The 17,246-nt window shown below is 38.6% G+C and overlaps 1 protein-coding gene across 7 annotated transcripts in view; it reads left to right on the forward strand.

Moving 5' to 3' along the window:
* Nucleotides 1–251: 251 nt before the first annotated feature.
* Nucleotides 252–17,246, forward strand: part of ST6GALNAC3 (ST6 N-acetylgalactosaminide alpha-2,6-sialyltransferase 3) — a 225,800-nt gene continuing 208,805 nt past the window's right edge. For all 7 annotated transcript variants that reach the window (XR_012629846.1, XM_074876307.1, XM_074876309.1 and 4 more), the window contains exon 1: nt 252–459. Coding sequence is in view for 1 of the 7 variants with exons in the window: in XM_074876312.1 (XP_074732413.1) it covers nt 442–459 (18 nt within the window). In the remaining 6 variants the exon portion in view is untranslated. The remainder of the gene's footprint in view (nt 460–17,246) is intronic.

Here is a 17,246-nt window from a genome sequence, read left to right on the forward strand (position 1 = left end):
TTCTGACCAACTGGCAGCAACTGTCTCCTGAGAACATTTAGAGAGTTGCACAGGGATTAATTATAAACACACAGCTTGATTTCCAACCATTGCAAAACATCTGCAAGGTATAGATTGCCATTCGTACGTATAGTATTGTGCGAGAGCGTCCTGGAGCTTACAAAAAAACATGCTGGAGCCATGAATCAAACTGGGTCATGTGACAGAGGGGAGGTACCGGGCTGGCTCCCAGCCAGTGGCAGGAGCTGATGGGTGGAACAAACGGGGCATAAAAAGACTAATATGACTAACGGATCCTGGATGCGTGGTACCCTTATTTGGATCTACAGGAATGTAGGCTCTAGCAGTTCTGCAGCTCTACCAGCCTTTTGCCTGACACTGGAACTGCTGCTCACAAAGTAGAATCCTGCTGCTCTGTGGTAGGAAGGATAGAGAAAGAACATGGCCTGCATTTTGAAGGTAAATCTCTATCTGTTGCTTGAATGCATTGTTAGAGAGCCCCTCGCTGTTCAGAGGCATGGATTCAGTGTGGTCCTATTGCATCTTCATTGTCTTTTTGAATACTGGCTTTGTCTGGCAAATGAATATGGAGAGATTCTGCAACGTATAGCTGTGCTCTGCTTCCCTCTGCCATTCTTTTCCTTTTTCCCTGCATTGTCAGAACTGCGAGCTAGCGGGAAGGAAACTGTGTACCGAATAATAGGAGGGGGTGAGGGGCTCTGGTTGTTTCAGCTGACTTTGAGCTGAATTCCTTCAGGAGCAATAGCATTCGGGCAACAGACTTCCAGTACAAAGGACAAAACGGGGGAAGTTATTTTTTTTTTCTGACCGTGCAGCATTTACTGCTTTTAAAGCAAAGGTTGCAGATGTACACAGCTGTCCCAGTTGCTCCTTAAGCACACACTCCTCTGCTGAATTTACCCAAAATCCACATGCTCCACACAATTATACTTAGCATATAATCGCATTTGCTAATTAAGTGGCATATTTGATGGAGGGATTTTCCCCTTGACGCCAGCAAATATAAGCGTAAACTTACCGTGTGATCATATGCCTTCTCCAGCCTGCTTTCCTCACCAAGATAAAAGTATTTGCAACAAGCATGTCGTGGAGATGGAGGGAGCATCACTAGCACTAAGTATTGAATGAAAGGGGAGGAGGCGGAAGTGCAGTCAGTTGAGAACAAACAGCGTTTGTTTCCTTACAGTGTTGTCACATGCAGGGAGTCACTCTCCTGTGCTTGGTTTGAAAGTGGTTTGTTTCAGATTTGTTTGCTATCTGCCTTGCTCCTTTCTGTGTACATTTTGAATACATTTGCGCTCCTTTTAGTAAATAAAACTGATCTGTGAATGCTTTGTTATTTTCAGTCTGATCTTCTAACAAAGGGTTGATTATCTCAAACTTTGGGATGGCCTCTCATAGCAGTTGCCTTCACATATCAGCAAAATGGGTAAATTGCAAAGCTTCAAAGCGGTCCCCAAATAATAAACATTCATGTGTCTCCTTGAATCTAATTCTTATCACTTTTTTTGGGTGTTCAGCTTTAAAAGCGACTTATTTTGCTGCACTGTTTTTCCCTTTCAATTCATTCTCTACTAGTGGGTCTGTGATACATGGATGTTCTTTGAATTTTCTTTTGTGAGAATGTAGGTTGTGGCAGCTTATATTAATAAATATGGCAAAGTCTGCCTCAAGTGCAGAAACTTCCCTGAACTAGCAGGTTCTGCTTGGAGATAGGTGGTACAAACTCCTTTAAGCAGACAGCACTGACGCAATTCAGAGTTAAGTTGTGACTTGGGATAGGGAGATATGAGCTCTGTGAATGGAGCCTGGCTTCACAAAGATAAGCATGTGTACTCCTTTTTAAACGCTCCCTGAATAATTTTACTTGGATCTGAAAGTGATCCAGAAGATGGAATTTCTTTTTTTTTTTTTTTGACTATGTGGAGAGATCGCATGCAAAACTGTCCCTAACAGTTAAATAAGAATATCCTTTTACAAAAAAACTCCAGTGTCTCTTTCCCCCCCCCACTTGTTACCTCTGTCTGGTGACACAGCCTGCCACAAGGATGACTTCTGCAGGGCCTTCCTTTTAGAGTTTGAATTATAACACAATAAACACCTTCCCTTTGCCCAGGCCTTGAGCTCCATTTGGTTGTAATTCTGATGATTAAATCAATAGATAAATTGGTATTCCTTGACAGCCAGCCCTCTGCCAGCTTAATTCTTAATCTTGTTAATACAGGCAGGTGCAAGGATAAAAAGTGAAATAGATATGTGAAGATTAGCTTTGCCATAAGGCAGGCTGGACAGACATCCCACAGGAGTAATTTAAATGTCTAGATCAAGATACTTAACGGTGTATAAGTTTTTAATGTAATGCCTACAGGTACTCAAGCTTTTACCATAACAAGGAAATTCAGAATAATATGCATATTTGATGTGATGCCAGCCTAATTCTTTACTGAAAATACAAACCTGTTAGTTACACCCTTCTTCCTTAGGTTTGTCCTATCTTCTTTATTCAGTCAGTAGCCTGTATGGAAACACACACACACAAAATAATCTGTGCTATAGGTATAGATATTAACTAGGTGGTGGCACAGTGTAGGTAGGAAGCCAGAATCACTGTGCATCCTTGCCACTTCAGCCCTGAGTGCCTCTCTGGCTCTGCCTTCTGGGTTGCCCTGCCTCTGTTCCTAGATTTTTAAATACACGCCCCCCCCAGATACCGACACTTGTGGAATGTTGAAGTTCTGTATGTGTGAGATATTAATATAAATGACATTGGATAGACATGTCTATAAAATGCAAAGAACTGAGGTGGCTATTAATAATTAATCGGAGTTACAATGGTTAGAGCATATTAGAAAAAGTGTATAATCTTTAGATACCAAGACCTTCTTTTACTATGACTACTGCAATACTAGCCCTCGTAGAAATATTTGGGAAGGTGATTCTTCCTAGGGTGTGTGCCGTTTCTGTGGTGTTTGTCGTGCACTCTCCCTAGGTAAGACTGGTGGGGCTGTTGCTGATCATGGCTTCAGAAACTTTGTCTCCCAATCAGTAGTGGGACATTCTTATTAAAACTAGTGAAACTCTCTTCTTCTGCAAATTCTTTCTTCTGTTGAGGAAATGCAGGGAAAGAGGCAAGTTCTAAGATGCAGGATGCGTTTTTATTTTTCCATCATGTCATTAAAAATCAGGGCAGAGTAGCTGAGTGAAGTGTAGGCATTCCTTGGAAGCAGTTGATTTTATGCTTGTTACTATGGTAGCTATGTGCCACCTTGCTGATTACTAGATTAACAGTGATTACTATTTATGTAGTCACTATTATCCCTAAAGATGTTGAACTCCCTAACTTACACTGTATCAACCATTAACCCTTTAAATGATGACAGATGTTATTCATTACTTCAAAGAAACAAAGTTTTTACATAACTGCAAAATGATACTTCAGTGTACCTATTGTCTTACACTATGAATGATAATGATATTCTCTAAAATGTTGATATCCCCCACTGAGGACTGGATCATGATATTTTAAAGCAAATAGAACAGGTAACTTAGTTCACACATGCTTCCCTTTGTATGGGATTATGTCTTCCCCTTTTTACGAACTCTTTTTTTTAAATGGACGTTTTGAAGAAGATGGTGGAGGTGGATTATGTTGTCATCATGTACAATTTTAACTGTGTAGGCTTAATGTGTTGGAATTTAATAAAAAAAGTCCATGTGTGATGAGCCCATACAGTGACGACTAAATGTGAAATCTAGATAGGTTTCCTTCTGTTTTGTGTGCTGTGTATTTACAATGCAGTGAACAAAAGAGTTTTCATGTGCCTATAAAATGGACATGAACTTCTACCAGCAGAGATCACAAGTGAGTTGAAACCTTCGGTGAAATTCTGTGGTCTAATAGTATTTGTATAATGTGAGGCAATGTTCTTATTATCACAGCTGATTGTGAGTTCTTCTTGCACAGTAATCAGGTGGCCAATTAAAACCTGTGGCTTCTTTAATATTTTTTTTTCCTCTAAGTAGATCGAAATAACAGTTTTGCAAAGTGTAACTTACAGGTTTCAACCAAACAAAACCCTTCAGCACATGCTTGTAACAGTTTTCTGTAGGATGCTGTCAAAGTTGACCATACCTATGCATTCACCTATGATTGTTCTGCATGTTCCCTCTCTGGGATTATCTCAGATGGTTTAATTAAATCCACAGATTGCATTTTCCCCTTAGTTCACATGGTAAACTGGTTTTGGCATGCATTTTCTTTGAGTTTTCTCTGAGTGTTCAACGGCCTGCGTCTGACTGGGGTCCTCAAACACTGCAGTAATACAGATAACATTACTATCTGCAGGCATATGCTCCATCTGCACTTTTGAGACTAAAATAGCAAAGCTGATCTCATTATATCAAATTTTCCACCCTGGCAAGTAGCTGTTCAGAGGGGAGAGGCAGAAGGTCTAAAAGGATCTGATCGTGGTGTTTGGATGTTTGTCATTTTGGATACTTAAGTTATTAATTCATTTTTTTTTTTTAAACCCCTACGTACGTGATGGAGATTGTAGCTATTTCGTCCCAAGTTTCTACGTGATCAGAAGCACATTCCTTGTTTCAGTTATGCTCTGTTTTGCAGGGTAGGCTTTGTGTCTCACCATAATTCCATTTGCTGCTAGTGATTTGCAGGATGCAAGGCCTTCCATAGAGATGACCCCTATATCCTGCTTGAATGGGGTCCAAGATAATTCACATACTGCTTTGACTGTTAAATTGACTGCAGCAATGTTTATGCATGGCATCCATCCAGTTTCCTGTGCTGAGGATTGTACCTGGATCCTGTTTGATTCTCATGCTGTGCTATTTCCTCTGACATGACAAGAGATGGAGAGATCCTGTGGAAAGGAAAAAAGGTGACCTCCCCTCATCATGGGAAGATGCCCAGCTGATGGGTCATTTCACAGCAACATCTAAATTTGCTGCAGGTTCACTGTAATGCAAACTCTCTTCTAGGCCTGTCTTAACCTGATGATCAATGGTTTTGTGGGCTGTGGTATTTCTGCTGTAACTGGGGTAATTCCTAGGAGCATGTGGTTATATCTCTAGGGATGGAAGGTGTAAATATGCAAAGGTGCCCCTTATGAGGTATGCACCAATGAGTTGGAAAGTAACAGGCAGATGCAACAAGGAGTTACAGAAAAGAATCAGGATTTCTGAGGCAGTAAACAGGTTTCTTGTTGGATCACTCCATCCTTATTTGCTATGACTGATTTTTTGCCTCCTCCTCCCCCTTACCTAGCAAAACTCCATAGTTAATTCTTTCTGATGCTCCTTCTACATTGGATATTTCTATTTTAAATACATTTCTAAAAATGATTCTGTTTCTAAATAAAAGACTTGGTTTTTGTTGCTCTACATTGTTTACCTCTAAATTGCTCCAGAGTGAATGAAGATGAATTAATGAATCCGGCAATGTTCAGGGCTAGGATTTGCTGTACCGTGGTCCAGTGGTGCTTAACTACCATGTAAGATTTTATGTAGTACATGGAATTTTGTAATGTGTTATTTATTATGTTGACTTACTGAAAATGTAAGGAAAATGAAATTCTAAGTATAAAACCAGTTTTCATTCTTGCTTGCAATGATCTTAAACTAATTATACTTTAAAGATAATATAATAGCCCTCACCCAAGCAGAAGGAGACAGCAGTCTAGTCCTACAAGAGGACTTGCTTTGGTTGAATTTTGATGTCCATGTAGCTAAACCAAAACAATCTCCAGTGTAAGCATGCTTCAGTTGATTTAAAACTGGAGTTTCCTGTCTGAATTCATTAGAGGTGTAAAAATTAAAACCACAAAACCAGCATGAAATTAGGAACTGTCTCAGAGTTTTACATCTAAGTAGTTGTGTGATAAAGCAGTAACGGGGAAAAGGTTTTTGTTCTGCAGTTCATCTTTAAGCAATGAAGCATGTGCCATCCAGATGTTTTAGGCTTCCCCCCCGCCAGGGATACACAGTTGTTGTGCACATTATCACAGGTATGGAATTGCATGTTAAAGGTAATCTTATCAAAATTCAGCTTCTTTGTAGACTTGTGTGTGAGCTTCAGTGTTTTGTCTTGCTCATTTTTTTCAGTTTTGATTTTGACATGTATGAATGCCAGATAACTTGGCATGTCATAGTGTGACATAAAACATCATAGGAAGCGACAAATTCTTATACATTGATGTAACATATCAACCCCCTGGAGATATAGGACAGATGCGTTCTTACTTATTTCTGGTAAGATGGAAGCCAAAAGGAAAGCATACCTTGTTTTCTGGCAGTAACTAAACATTCATGGTTACTTTAAGGGGGTCTGAAATGCAGCTTAAAATATCCCATTTCTTATTTTATTTTTTAGGTTTTAGTCATAATAATCACAACATCTGTGCAGTTAATTTGAAAAGGCGGAGCTTTCAGCTTTTTTTCTCTCCCTTTGCCATGTTTCATTCCAGCAGTATCTATGCATCTTCCAGAAGTGTAGTATTGGAGTCCAGGGTTTATTCTTTCATCTTTTCCAAAGGAAGCAATATCTATGCAGCAGGTTGACTTTTTTAAGAGGGATTTTTTTGTGTGTGGCTTAAAGGAGAGGAAAAAAAGTTTTCTGTGTATTTGTTAGGAAGGGAAAGGTCAAATGCTCACACATGGAATGGAAAGTAAATTTCTTTATCTTCCTGGTGGTTATTGGATGAATATAATTTTTGGACCAATCTCCTCCCCAGAACAGCTTTCACAGTAAAATAAAGAGCTATTCTGTGCAAGAAAAATTAAATTATTGGTTGTCAATTTATTCTAGATTTCTAGTTTGACTTTCAGATATTAAACTGATGGTTTATTTTGTGGTTGTTATCCATGACGCTTTCTCAATACTTTCTTCTGCCTACCAGTTGCTCTCCATCCATGGTCTGATTCATAGCATAGAAGTGTGCACGTACGTAACAAAGAAGAGGTGAAGGTGTATTTTATCTTGGTAGTATTTGAGACTTCTCTCCAGGAGCTAGGAAGAATTGATCTTTGTGGGGATCTGTAAATAAGGTGGGTAAAGGCGACTCCATTTATTGGATGTATTCCCAAGAAATAAGGTAAAACTCTGCCTTGGGCACTGTCATCTCTTAAAGCTGAGGGAGCAGTTGCCTCACTGTTGTCAGCATCAACACTCATGGGATGAATTTGCTATTCCTGTTGGAGAAAAAAACTGCATCTACTGCATTTTTTGTGGTGGTTCTTGTAAATAACCCATGCACTGCTGAGATAAGGAAGACCACCACTTTTCCAGTGGATTCATTGGTTTCTGCAGAATGGGAACTTTGCCTAAAAAAGGAGATGTGATTGTATTGCATGTTGTGTTTCTGAGCCTGAGGACAGAATAAAACATGGCTGGATGAGGTGTGAATTGCTCTGTGTCATCTCAGACAATGTTAAATATTGAACTGAATCTTCTCTGCACTCCTCCCCCCTTCAAGAACACCCAATATTTATGCAAATATTGCCTTTACACTATTACAAATATGATTTTGACAGTAGTGTCACAAGTTTTATCAAGTAAGATATATTGGTGCGTTCATATGCTTTTCAAGAGCCGTATAGCTGTACTATTTTTCTTTATTTTTTAAAATCAGTCAACCAACTGAAATTTTGTTATCAGTACAAAATTTATATAAATGGAGTTTGTATTTAAAATAATGACAGTTATTTTGCCTCTGATCGTTTTAGCAGAAGCACCTGGAAAACATGGTAATTCTCAGTTTATGTATTTGAAATTGGATAAAATACCATGCTGGATGTCCTTTTTCATCTTTGCTATTGAGAAGAACAAAGGTGAGGCAGGAACTGGAATGGAAGGGTTTGAGAGATGAAATCTTGTAAGTGATGAGGTTCAGGAGTAATGGCTTGTGTCGTCTAAAGGCAGTCCTATTAAGCAGCTCTTGTATATCTGTACAGCATGTATGACATTTTAAAATTAACATGGGAGCACCACACTTGCTTCATTTAATTATTAGCAGTAGCTTCTTATGAAAGGTATATTTTGCAGCAATTTGCATTAACAATAGGCAGTGGAATGCTAGCCTAGGCAGGTAAGATGCAGGTGTGGAGCAGTTGGAAGTAATCAGAAAAACATGTTTATTTCATGGGAATAGCAATTTGTACAGAAGAAATGCAGAATGAATTATTTATAGATCCTGTCTCTTCTAATGATGCATTCCTTGCATGTTGGTTTGGTGTAAGATTAGGTATCTTCTGTCTCTTTCTAAATTTTTTTTCCTTAAAATTATATATAATCTCAATACTAGCAAAAGTTTGCCTGGTCTTTGGCAAAGGAAATGCCCTCCTGAGCATGTAACGACATGAGATGTCATTCCATGAGGTTTGGTGTTTTAATTTGAAATAGGAAAAGCCAGAAACCACTTTTTTTCCTTGCAAGTTTCACAACCTTTTGTTAATCATCAGTTTTTAGTTTCTTCCAAATCTATTGTTTACTCAGATTTGAACATAATTTTCTTCTTGGAATGATGGGATGGTAGTACATTTAAGAAATAACAATGTGTATTCATTAGCTCTTTAGTATACATATCGGTATTATTACAAACCTATTGAGGCCAGTAGAACACCACCTGGTGTACTTTTAATAATTATTATTTTACATTAGATTATGAAATTATGTTCTTGCGGTTTATGTATGTACTCCTCTAAATTCCTAAGATCTGGCCCTTCTTCATGAGTGGAAGTCACTTTATTTTTTGGATTAATCCAAAAAGGCTAGAAGGCTTTCATGTTTTAATGTGCTGTGTTCTGCCGTGGGATGCAGTTACACTTGAAAAAAGTTTCTGTATGATTTTGTTTGTTCTGATTTGGCAGAGAAATAAAGATTCTAATTCCAGTTTACTTGTATCCCTGCTGGGGCTTATGTGATTATTAAAATTCATTACAGTTTTACTAAACTTTTCTAGATTGGTCCTCTCAGCCATGTGAATAAGTTATTTACAAGTTACTGCATGTCAGCTGATATATTGTAATTTTCCTGTGTTTGCGTTTATCTGTGGCAAGCTAGTCAGGTAATAACTGTTAACAGAAGAGAGCTTTCTATTAGTGCTTCTTACGTGGAGACAAAAAAAGAAGCCTTCGCATTTCAAAAAAAGGAATGGAGAATGAGACTGACTCATTCTCCTGTGGGATCCTTGGGAGCTGTGGAATGTGTAGCGTGGGGGAAAAAAACTGGTTGGAGACACATCTTTTGTAATTGGAATATGGAAATTTTGCCAAAAGAAAAACTTTTGTAACTTTTTTTCCATATGATTAATGAGAGAATGTCAGACAGCTGTCTCTGCATGTCTTTCTATCCCTCTTCTATCTTTTTTTCATTTCCTTCCACAGGGCATAAAATATTTTTACAGAAAAATTAGTTTAACCCTACTAAATGGGTTTTTTGAGTAGGGAAATGGGAAAAGAGCCACTGGACATTTCAAACAAGATAAAAGAAATGGCATCTTTAGGAGTACTTCTTGAACTGTATCCTTACTTTAGCGTGCATGTTCTCTCAGCCAGTGCTAACTGCTCTGTACCTGTTACTGAGACCTGGCAGTCTGTCTCTGCAGTTCACAACCCTTATTATGAAATGCCATTCATACTATGTTTTTCCTTCGTGTTTGCTGCCACTTGCCCACTCACCTTAATTGGTTTAATGAAATATATCTTAGTGGTTTTACCAGGTCACTTCAGATGAAATTGGAGAACTGAGGACGTTGAAATGCCATAGAAGCTTCCCCCATCTAACCACACTTCCTCTTGAGATTACTAAATATAGGTACTTGGTCTCCTTGCCTGTAACCGCTGCCTTAACCGCAAGAACAGACCCAGATCCCAGGGCCAAATGTGTAATCCAAGAGCCAGATAATCAACGTGTGGTCGCTGTCCCAGGGAACAACGCCTCTCGCCTTTTCCTCAGCGTAACTCTGGCTTCAGAGACTGGCACCTCTGAAGAGCCACCTACAGCTACTCGCTCTCCCCTCTGTTGTGCCAGCATAGCTGTATGTGGGGCTGTGGTAACGTAAGCAGAAAATGGAGCTGGATTAGAATAACTCTTTTTGCTTTCCAGAGGGTTATTTTTGAGATTAATTAGTTTCTTGAGTATTGCAGAGATTGCGTTGGGCCCAGCTGAGGAGGTGGTGTAAGCATGAGAGTAGCCTGCAAGGGGTCAGGAAATCTTTATGTGGGTACTACTACCAAAAAATTTCCTGCAGTAGTAGTAGTCCATACTTTAATTGTCTGCCCTTCAGTAGGAGGCTGCTTACTAATGTATAGGCAATAAGGCTAGCCTAGATCTATTTGCTGTTTAAATGGGAAGAGAAACTAAATGGGAAGCTCTGTAGCAAAAATCCAGCTTTAATATGTCCGTGCCCTGCTGCCCTGAGTTAGAGAGGCGTCAAGTCCCCTTGTCCAGTCTGATAAATTGGTGCCTTCTGAGCACTGGAATATGGTTTTAGTGAGCCTAGAAAGGAGAAAGGGAGTTGTTCCATACTTCATCTAGTCCTGACGGAGATCACTGTTTGTCCCAAACATGTAGATACCTCTGTAACTTTTCCCAGTTATGATCAGCTGAGCTGGCTGCATGCTATCTAGCTTTGCTACCTTTGAACAATTCCCCTGGGCCATCTCCCTGTCTGTATATGCCACCACCTGCCCACCTGCAGTCCTAAACAAACTCCAGGTACCACAAAATAATTGCATTGCTTAACATTTACATTTGACTGTAGGTAGATCTGAATTATTTAGGAAGGAGGAGTGTATTCTAATAGCACTAATGCTATAGTTTTAGATAGTAATTGTACTCAAACAGCCTAATAGAGAGTTAGTGACCATGTCTCTTGGATTTATGCTTTTAGGCCCGTTATTTCTTCAGAATTGGTCTCTTATTCAGCATATGGGTGTATATATAATCTATATTCCTAAAATGTTTTTGGTTCTTTTCTGCTTTGTATATCTGAAGATCATAGATTTTATTTCTATCACTGTGTCCTACAGATGAATTTTTTGAATTAAAAGAATGATTACCAATAATTGTATCAGTCAGAGATCTTGAAGAAGCCATTTGAAGTCCACTCTACTTCAGTTTGTTGTATAATGTGGCCAAATAAGACTAAATTTTTCCTTGCTGGATCCTACAGGAGCAAGAGACAACAGTGACTGCACTGTAGTTGGTCTTTATTGAAAGAGTGATACTGAATGTCTGTCAAATAAAGAAAGAATATTAAAATTGCTTGTGGTCATGCATCTTGCTGGCCTCTGCAGATATTTTGTTTCCTGTTGTTTTACTAAATCCCATAGGTATTCCAAGTTTGACCATGTGTCTGGAAGGATGTGTGTTAGTTCATCTGCCGTCTCCTGGGGGTGCTTGTGCTTTTGAGGTATGTGAGGTGAAGCTCATCCGGCATTTCATTAAAGCTTTGCTTGCATGGCTTTCTTTGCCTCTTGGTGTGTCTGGTATTTTAGGTGAGGGTTGGAGAATGAATGTTTCTGAAAATTCAGCTTTCAGTATTTGCTATAACTAATGTTATGCTTGATGTCACTTATGAATTAACCAGAAGATTGACTGTGTTTTTTCCCCACTGAGGTCTTGCATGAGACTTTATTACTGCTTACCATTCATTGATTCCAGTGGGAGAAGCTGACTTTGGTGTACTTGTTCTGAATGCAAACTGCAAGAGCTGTTAGAGCTACAAATTCTTATTTTACCTTTTACCTCTGATCATCAGTTTCAAATCTGCCTGAGGCCATTGCAGTGAGGAACGATTGTACAGTGAACAGTGCATCCCCCAAAAGGCAGATATCATGCAGGTCACAGACATATGGAAATGGTTTGTAGCTGCTTTTATCTTCAAAATCTGCAGGAAAACATTATCAGTGACACTGAAAAGAAAATTGAATTTGACAGACTTGCTCCCTTTTAGTTTTTTCTGTCTGTTTGCCAAATCTTGCTCTCAAAAGGAAGTCCTCAGCCCCTTGTTAATAAGGCCAGAGAGTTGAATTTCCTTCTGGGCCTCAAGGCAAGGTACCATGGCTTGTCATGATTTGTTAATGGCACCATTAAGCCACTGTTGTTGTATTTATAAAGTGTCTTCTGAAGCATTGCATGAAAGTGCTGTAAAGCAATTTATGGGAAAACGTAATCCATTTATGGAAATAAACATCCTTGTAAGAAGGAAAATGGAAAACTCATCAGTAGTTCAGATAACACCGCGGGAAGTCTGCTTGGTTGGGGTGTGTGTGGAACTGAAGTTTAATAAAAATTTTAACATCCAATTGATTTCAAAATTATTTACTGGGAGGAAACATACTTATTTTGTACCAAACAAAAATGAGTTTTGAAATTGTTCAGTCTTCAAGGTCTGCAGCTCTAGCAACCTGTGTGATGAGTAGTCATATGTTTCTTTACTCACTAAAGGGTTCCATAAACAGCTGTGCACTTTATTGTTAGTTATATTGTTTATCAGTATTTTATTACTAACAACAACAAAAAGTCTGTTTTCATAGTATGGTTTGGGTTGGAAGGGACCTTTAAATGTTATCACATTGCTTGAGCCAGAAATGGTATGATAATATTCATCTAGTGTTTCCCTTTAGTGGACACAGGATTGTTTTAAACCGGGTTCAAAATAGTCATTAACAATTTTATATAAATGAGTTATGCTTTGTTTCTCAAGTAAATATTTGAGACCTCATCCAAACGAAATGGGAAGAATTGCTTTACTGCATAGCACTACCACTGCTTTACCTCATGTTTTCTACCATCTGTAGTTGGAAAAAAAGTGAGATTATAGGATCCATATCGAATCATGGGTATGGCATTCCAGATGACTAGAAAGGATAGAGCTATTTTGCATGCTTCTGTAACTACTAGACAAGCAGAGTACAGAGGAATGTAATTGGTAACCGACTCACTTCCTGGATGATGTTCTTTAATGTACTCTTGAGTAAAAACTATAAACTATTTTTGTGCTTTAATGGGCTTGTTTCCTTTCAGGAACTTGAAGCTATTTATAAATTAGGTAACAAAGGTATTAAAAACTTCAGAGAATGAGGCTGGTTTTGCTGATCTTGTGTGAAAAGTTCCCTCCTATTATTCCATTTATGAGATTGCAGACTATGATAATAACTTAATTAGTGTGATACATGTACAGTATTTTTATGTATATGTAATGTACTTGCTTAATAGTTTCTTTGTTTTTGTGCTTTTGTTAGTCCTCTATTTTCTGTGCAGTCCATGAGGAAAGGCAAATGAAATATAATAAGGGCTGTATCCAAAGCTATGGAAGGAAGTAATTAAACTTAATTGAAGTAATTTCTTTGAAGTATCATAGCAGATGCAAAGGACAAATTCAAAGCAGATTTAGGCAATGCGTGCTTTGAAATGCTAGCCTGCAAACAGATAAGTATTACCATTATTTAAATAAAGTGATATGAAACTGTCTTCTGAAACCTGAGTCTGGAGATCAGGTCTAATAATAGACACTTGGGATAAGTTTTGATAAGGGATGTCACTTCTGCTTCCTAATTTATTACACTTTGCCAGTCAGAAATGAAATACCTTAAGTATTGTCTGAATCAGACAATTGCAATAGAACTGGGAATTAGCCAGGGCTAGCCCTGAAGGTAGTTTATGATGGCAACTTCATCATTAGCTGTGGTAAGTAAGCCCTCAGTTGGAAATTATAGGAAAAACTATATCAATAGTTCTGAAATCAAATTACATTGTATTTAGAAATGTTACTTGAGCAGGTATAAGATTTCTTGAATTTTGTACTGTAATATTATTATGGATTTTAAAGGTTCTGTCAGTTTTACATCAGGAGTTTAAATCAGGATTATTTCTTCAATAAATAGGAAAAGATATGGGTTGCTGTTGTGTAGGGGACTGAATATGAAATTTGCATGAAACCCAGGTAAGATAAAGTTAGCTTTTACACTGCACATGCTTTATTTATTTGCAGCACTGATTCAAACAGGAAAACCTTAAACATAAATCTGAAATGTTGTTTTCTTACTCTTTAGTGCTTCAGAATTGTTAATTTCTTTCCACCTGCACAATGATTCTAAATAAAAGATGTCAAATATCTCAACTGACTAACTGCTCTGTCAAATTCCAGAGTAGCTAGGTGTGAGTATATCCCTTTCTTCCCAGACTCACAATGGTGAAAAATATAGGAGTAAGAGCTGTGAAAGACAACCATCTCTCTCTGAATTTGGCTGATGATTGATGTGCTGATGGGCTGAACGTGGTGGTAGGAACAGAGAAGAAAGCAGGGGCTGTCCCTGGCTGTATACGGATGGGGAGATAGACTTTCCAGCACTGAAGTGGTAAAAAGTGATTAGCTACATACTGGAAGATGTCTACCATGAGGAAGAAATAACGGAATGGTAGTCCAGACTTTTTTCTGCTTTAATGTCATTGTTGCTACTGAAGCACTAAACAAGTGTGGGTCAGGAGAGTAAAATTTACTGCAGAACTGGGAAAGGGACTGCACTTCTGACTGTTTTCTTGAGGTTAATTTGTATCTTAGAGTGTTGGTAATTCATGCCACAGGTGGGGATTTTATGGCAATATATGCATAGTACAATAGGCTGCATCACCAGCTGTTTCTGATCTTTTTTCCTTGTGAGAGGAACAAAAAGTTGGCTTCTCCTTTCTGTGTTTTGACACTAGAATTTTTTTGTTTGTTTATGTGTGGTGTGTGACCAAAAAAAAGGATCCAAACATTTTGTTTGTTTTGTTTCTTGCTCAGCTGAGAGAAACATTGTTCCATGAAAGCCAGCTGTGGGAGGGCTGGTTGTGTGGCATCACATGATTGCCTCCCGAGCTGTGGCCGTGCTAAGGGATCTGCTGCAGTAGTGCTCCTTTGACATGGGAGCAGGACCATGGGGGTATTGCTGACTCTGAAAGCCAACAATGGATTGCATCTGGGCTGGCTGGCTAAGTGGGGTGCCTGAAGGCATTTAATGTAAAGACAGCCTGTCATCTGGCTTAATTAAGGTCTCTCTTCAAAAGAGAGGTCTTTAACTATTGTATGGATTTTTAAAGTTTGTCTCTTCCCTGGTAAATGTAGGCACCCAGTGGAGATCAGGACTTGTGTCCCTGTTCTTTTTCTGTCACAGGCTGAGAGTAATTCTGAAATGTGATAAAGCAGATGGAAAGGATTTCTTGTATCAGCTGCTAGGCAAGTTTGTCCTCTGTCCTCATCCTCTAGAACAAATAGCAAGTATGTCTGTGTGTGTATGGGACGTTGGTGTGTGCATGCTTTCTTTCTGTAGGAACTAAAATTAAAACTGAAAAATCCCAAAGTCTGAGGTTTCTCCTTTGCAAAAATAGCAGGAGGCAGATAGCCACCCACTGATGTCCTAGTTGTTAGAAAAGAAAAATCTTATGAGGAGAGTCTGAAGGAGCTGGGTTTGCTTAGCCTGGAAAAGCAAAGACCTAGGGAGTAGCTTCTAGTAGTCTTCTACCTCCAGAAGCGTTAGAGAAGATAGAGACAGGCTTTTCTCAGAGGAGCATAGTGGAAAGAGTCAGCAGCCACAAGTTGCAATGAGTGAAATTCAAACTAAATATAAGGAGAAAAAAATTTACACTAAGACTGGAATAATACTGGCACAGGGCCCTGGGATAAACAGCCTTGGAAATATTCAGAACTCAACAAGACAAGGCACTGGGCAACCTGATGTAACTTTGAAATTAGGCCTGCTTTAGGCAGGAGGTTTGACTAGGTGATCTCTAGAGGTCTTCCAGTCTTAATTATTCTGTGACTTTGATTTCTATAATGCTGCTGCTGCTATTCATAATGTTAATTGTAGTATACCATATGTAGCAGGTTTACTGAAACATGTCTAATAGCTGTGTTAACAGAATCATCCTCACCTATGGGCAGGTCAAGCATCTTTGGTTTTCTCTTTAATCTTGCTGAGGTAGCATAGTGTTACCTCCAGAAGGTAAAAACATAGAAAGTTTAATTATTTTACATGTAGGGAGGTAGATTGAAGATCTGGAAATGGTGGCCCTTCAGTCATGAAGTAGAGGAACTCTTTACCAGTCAGCTTAGGACATGAATAAATTATTGACTGGTTATCCTGAATGTAGCATTCTTGGGCTTGAGTTAAGGTCTCTGCAATTAAGTGAAGGCTTCTCTTGAAAGGAATTACAGTTTGCAGTACTCTTAAGAAAGCCTGAAGGATTGTATTTGGCAGAAAACTTTAATGTGGCAGGTTTTTTTTGTGTCCTAGAGCCTAAATTTAATTTGTTGATGCTTAATGCACTCAGCTGAGAATTTTCTGAATGTGGAGTGTAACTCTTCTTTTTCTGCTTGTGTTCAACTAGACCGGAAAATCTAGCCAAACCGATAAGCTTCTAGTAATTTGATGGTTTGTGAGAGAGTGAGTGCAAACTCAGTCCATCTCTTTTCAGCTCTTTCTGCAGTTCACTGACTCATTTTGCCCTGTTTTTCCCAAAGGCCCTATTTAAAACCTATATTCAGGGTTATTAACTTTTTCACCAAGAAAGTAAGCTTTATGTAATTATACAAGAGAGACTACCTGGAATGAGGTTTATGGCTTACTGATATGAAAATTCCGTGGGGTTTTTTTGGTATTAAGGATAAGTGAGGGAATGTTTGATACATATGCCTTTAATAGAGCTAAGTATGATGAACAGGGGTGATTTATTCCAGCTGTCTGTTTCTGCTGAAATCCACACCTTCCCTTGTTTCTCAAGAGTTATAGTGCAGTCATGAGTTCTGCTCAGCTGAACTGTGAATGGTAAGACTGTGCTATTTGTATTTCACAACATTATTATTACTGGAATGGTAGAATGTACAATGTTGTTCATGGACAACATCTGCTAAACATGCCCAAACCTAGTCTTACAGGTTTCAGAGGAGTCAGAGAGATGCTTTACTTTGTTGTCATCTTACCTTTTTCTTGAGGATTATGATGCAAATGTATTGTCAAACTTTTTTCTTCTTTTTTTCTATTTGCCACTTGTTTTCTATAGCTTAAAATCAACTACCTGCTAGAATGCCTACTGGTAAAATTATTCTGGCATGTTTGTAGGAAACAAAGGTCAATCCACTGGTGCCTGTAAAGTGAATTAATTCTAATGTCATGGTCACAATTCTTTACTTCGGTGTGGTTTTGGCCCTCCTGCTAGCAGTACAAAT

The sequence above is a fragment of the Strix uralensis genome, chromosome 8 (assembly GCF_047716275.1).
Source record: "Strix uralensis isolate ZFMK-TIS-50842 chromosome 8, bStrUra1, whole genome shotgun sequence".
Taxonomy (NCBI): Eukaryota; Metazoa; Chordata; class Aves; order Strigiformes; family Strigidae; genus Strix; species Strix uralensis.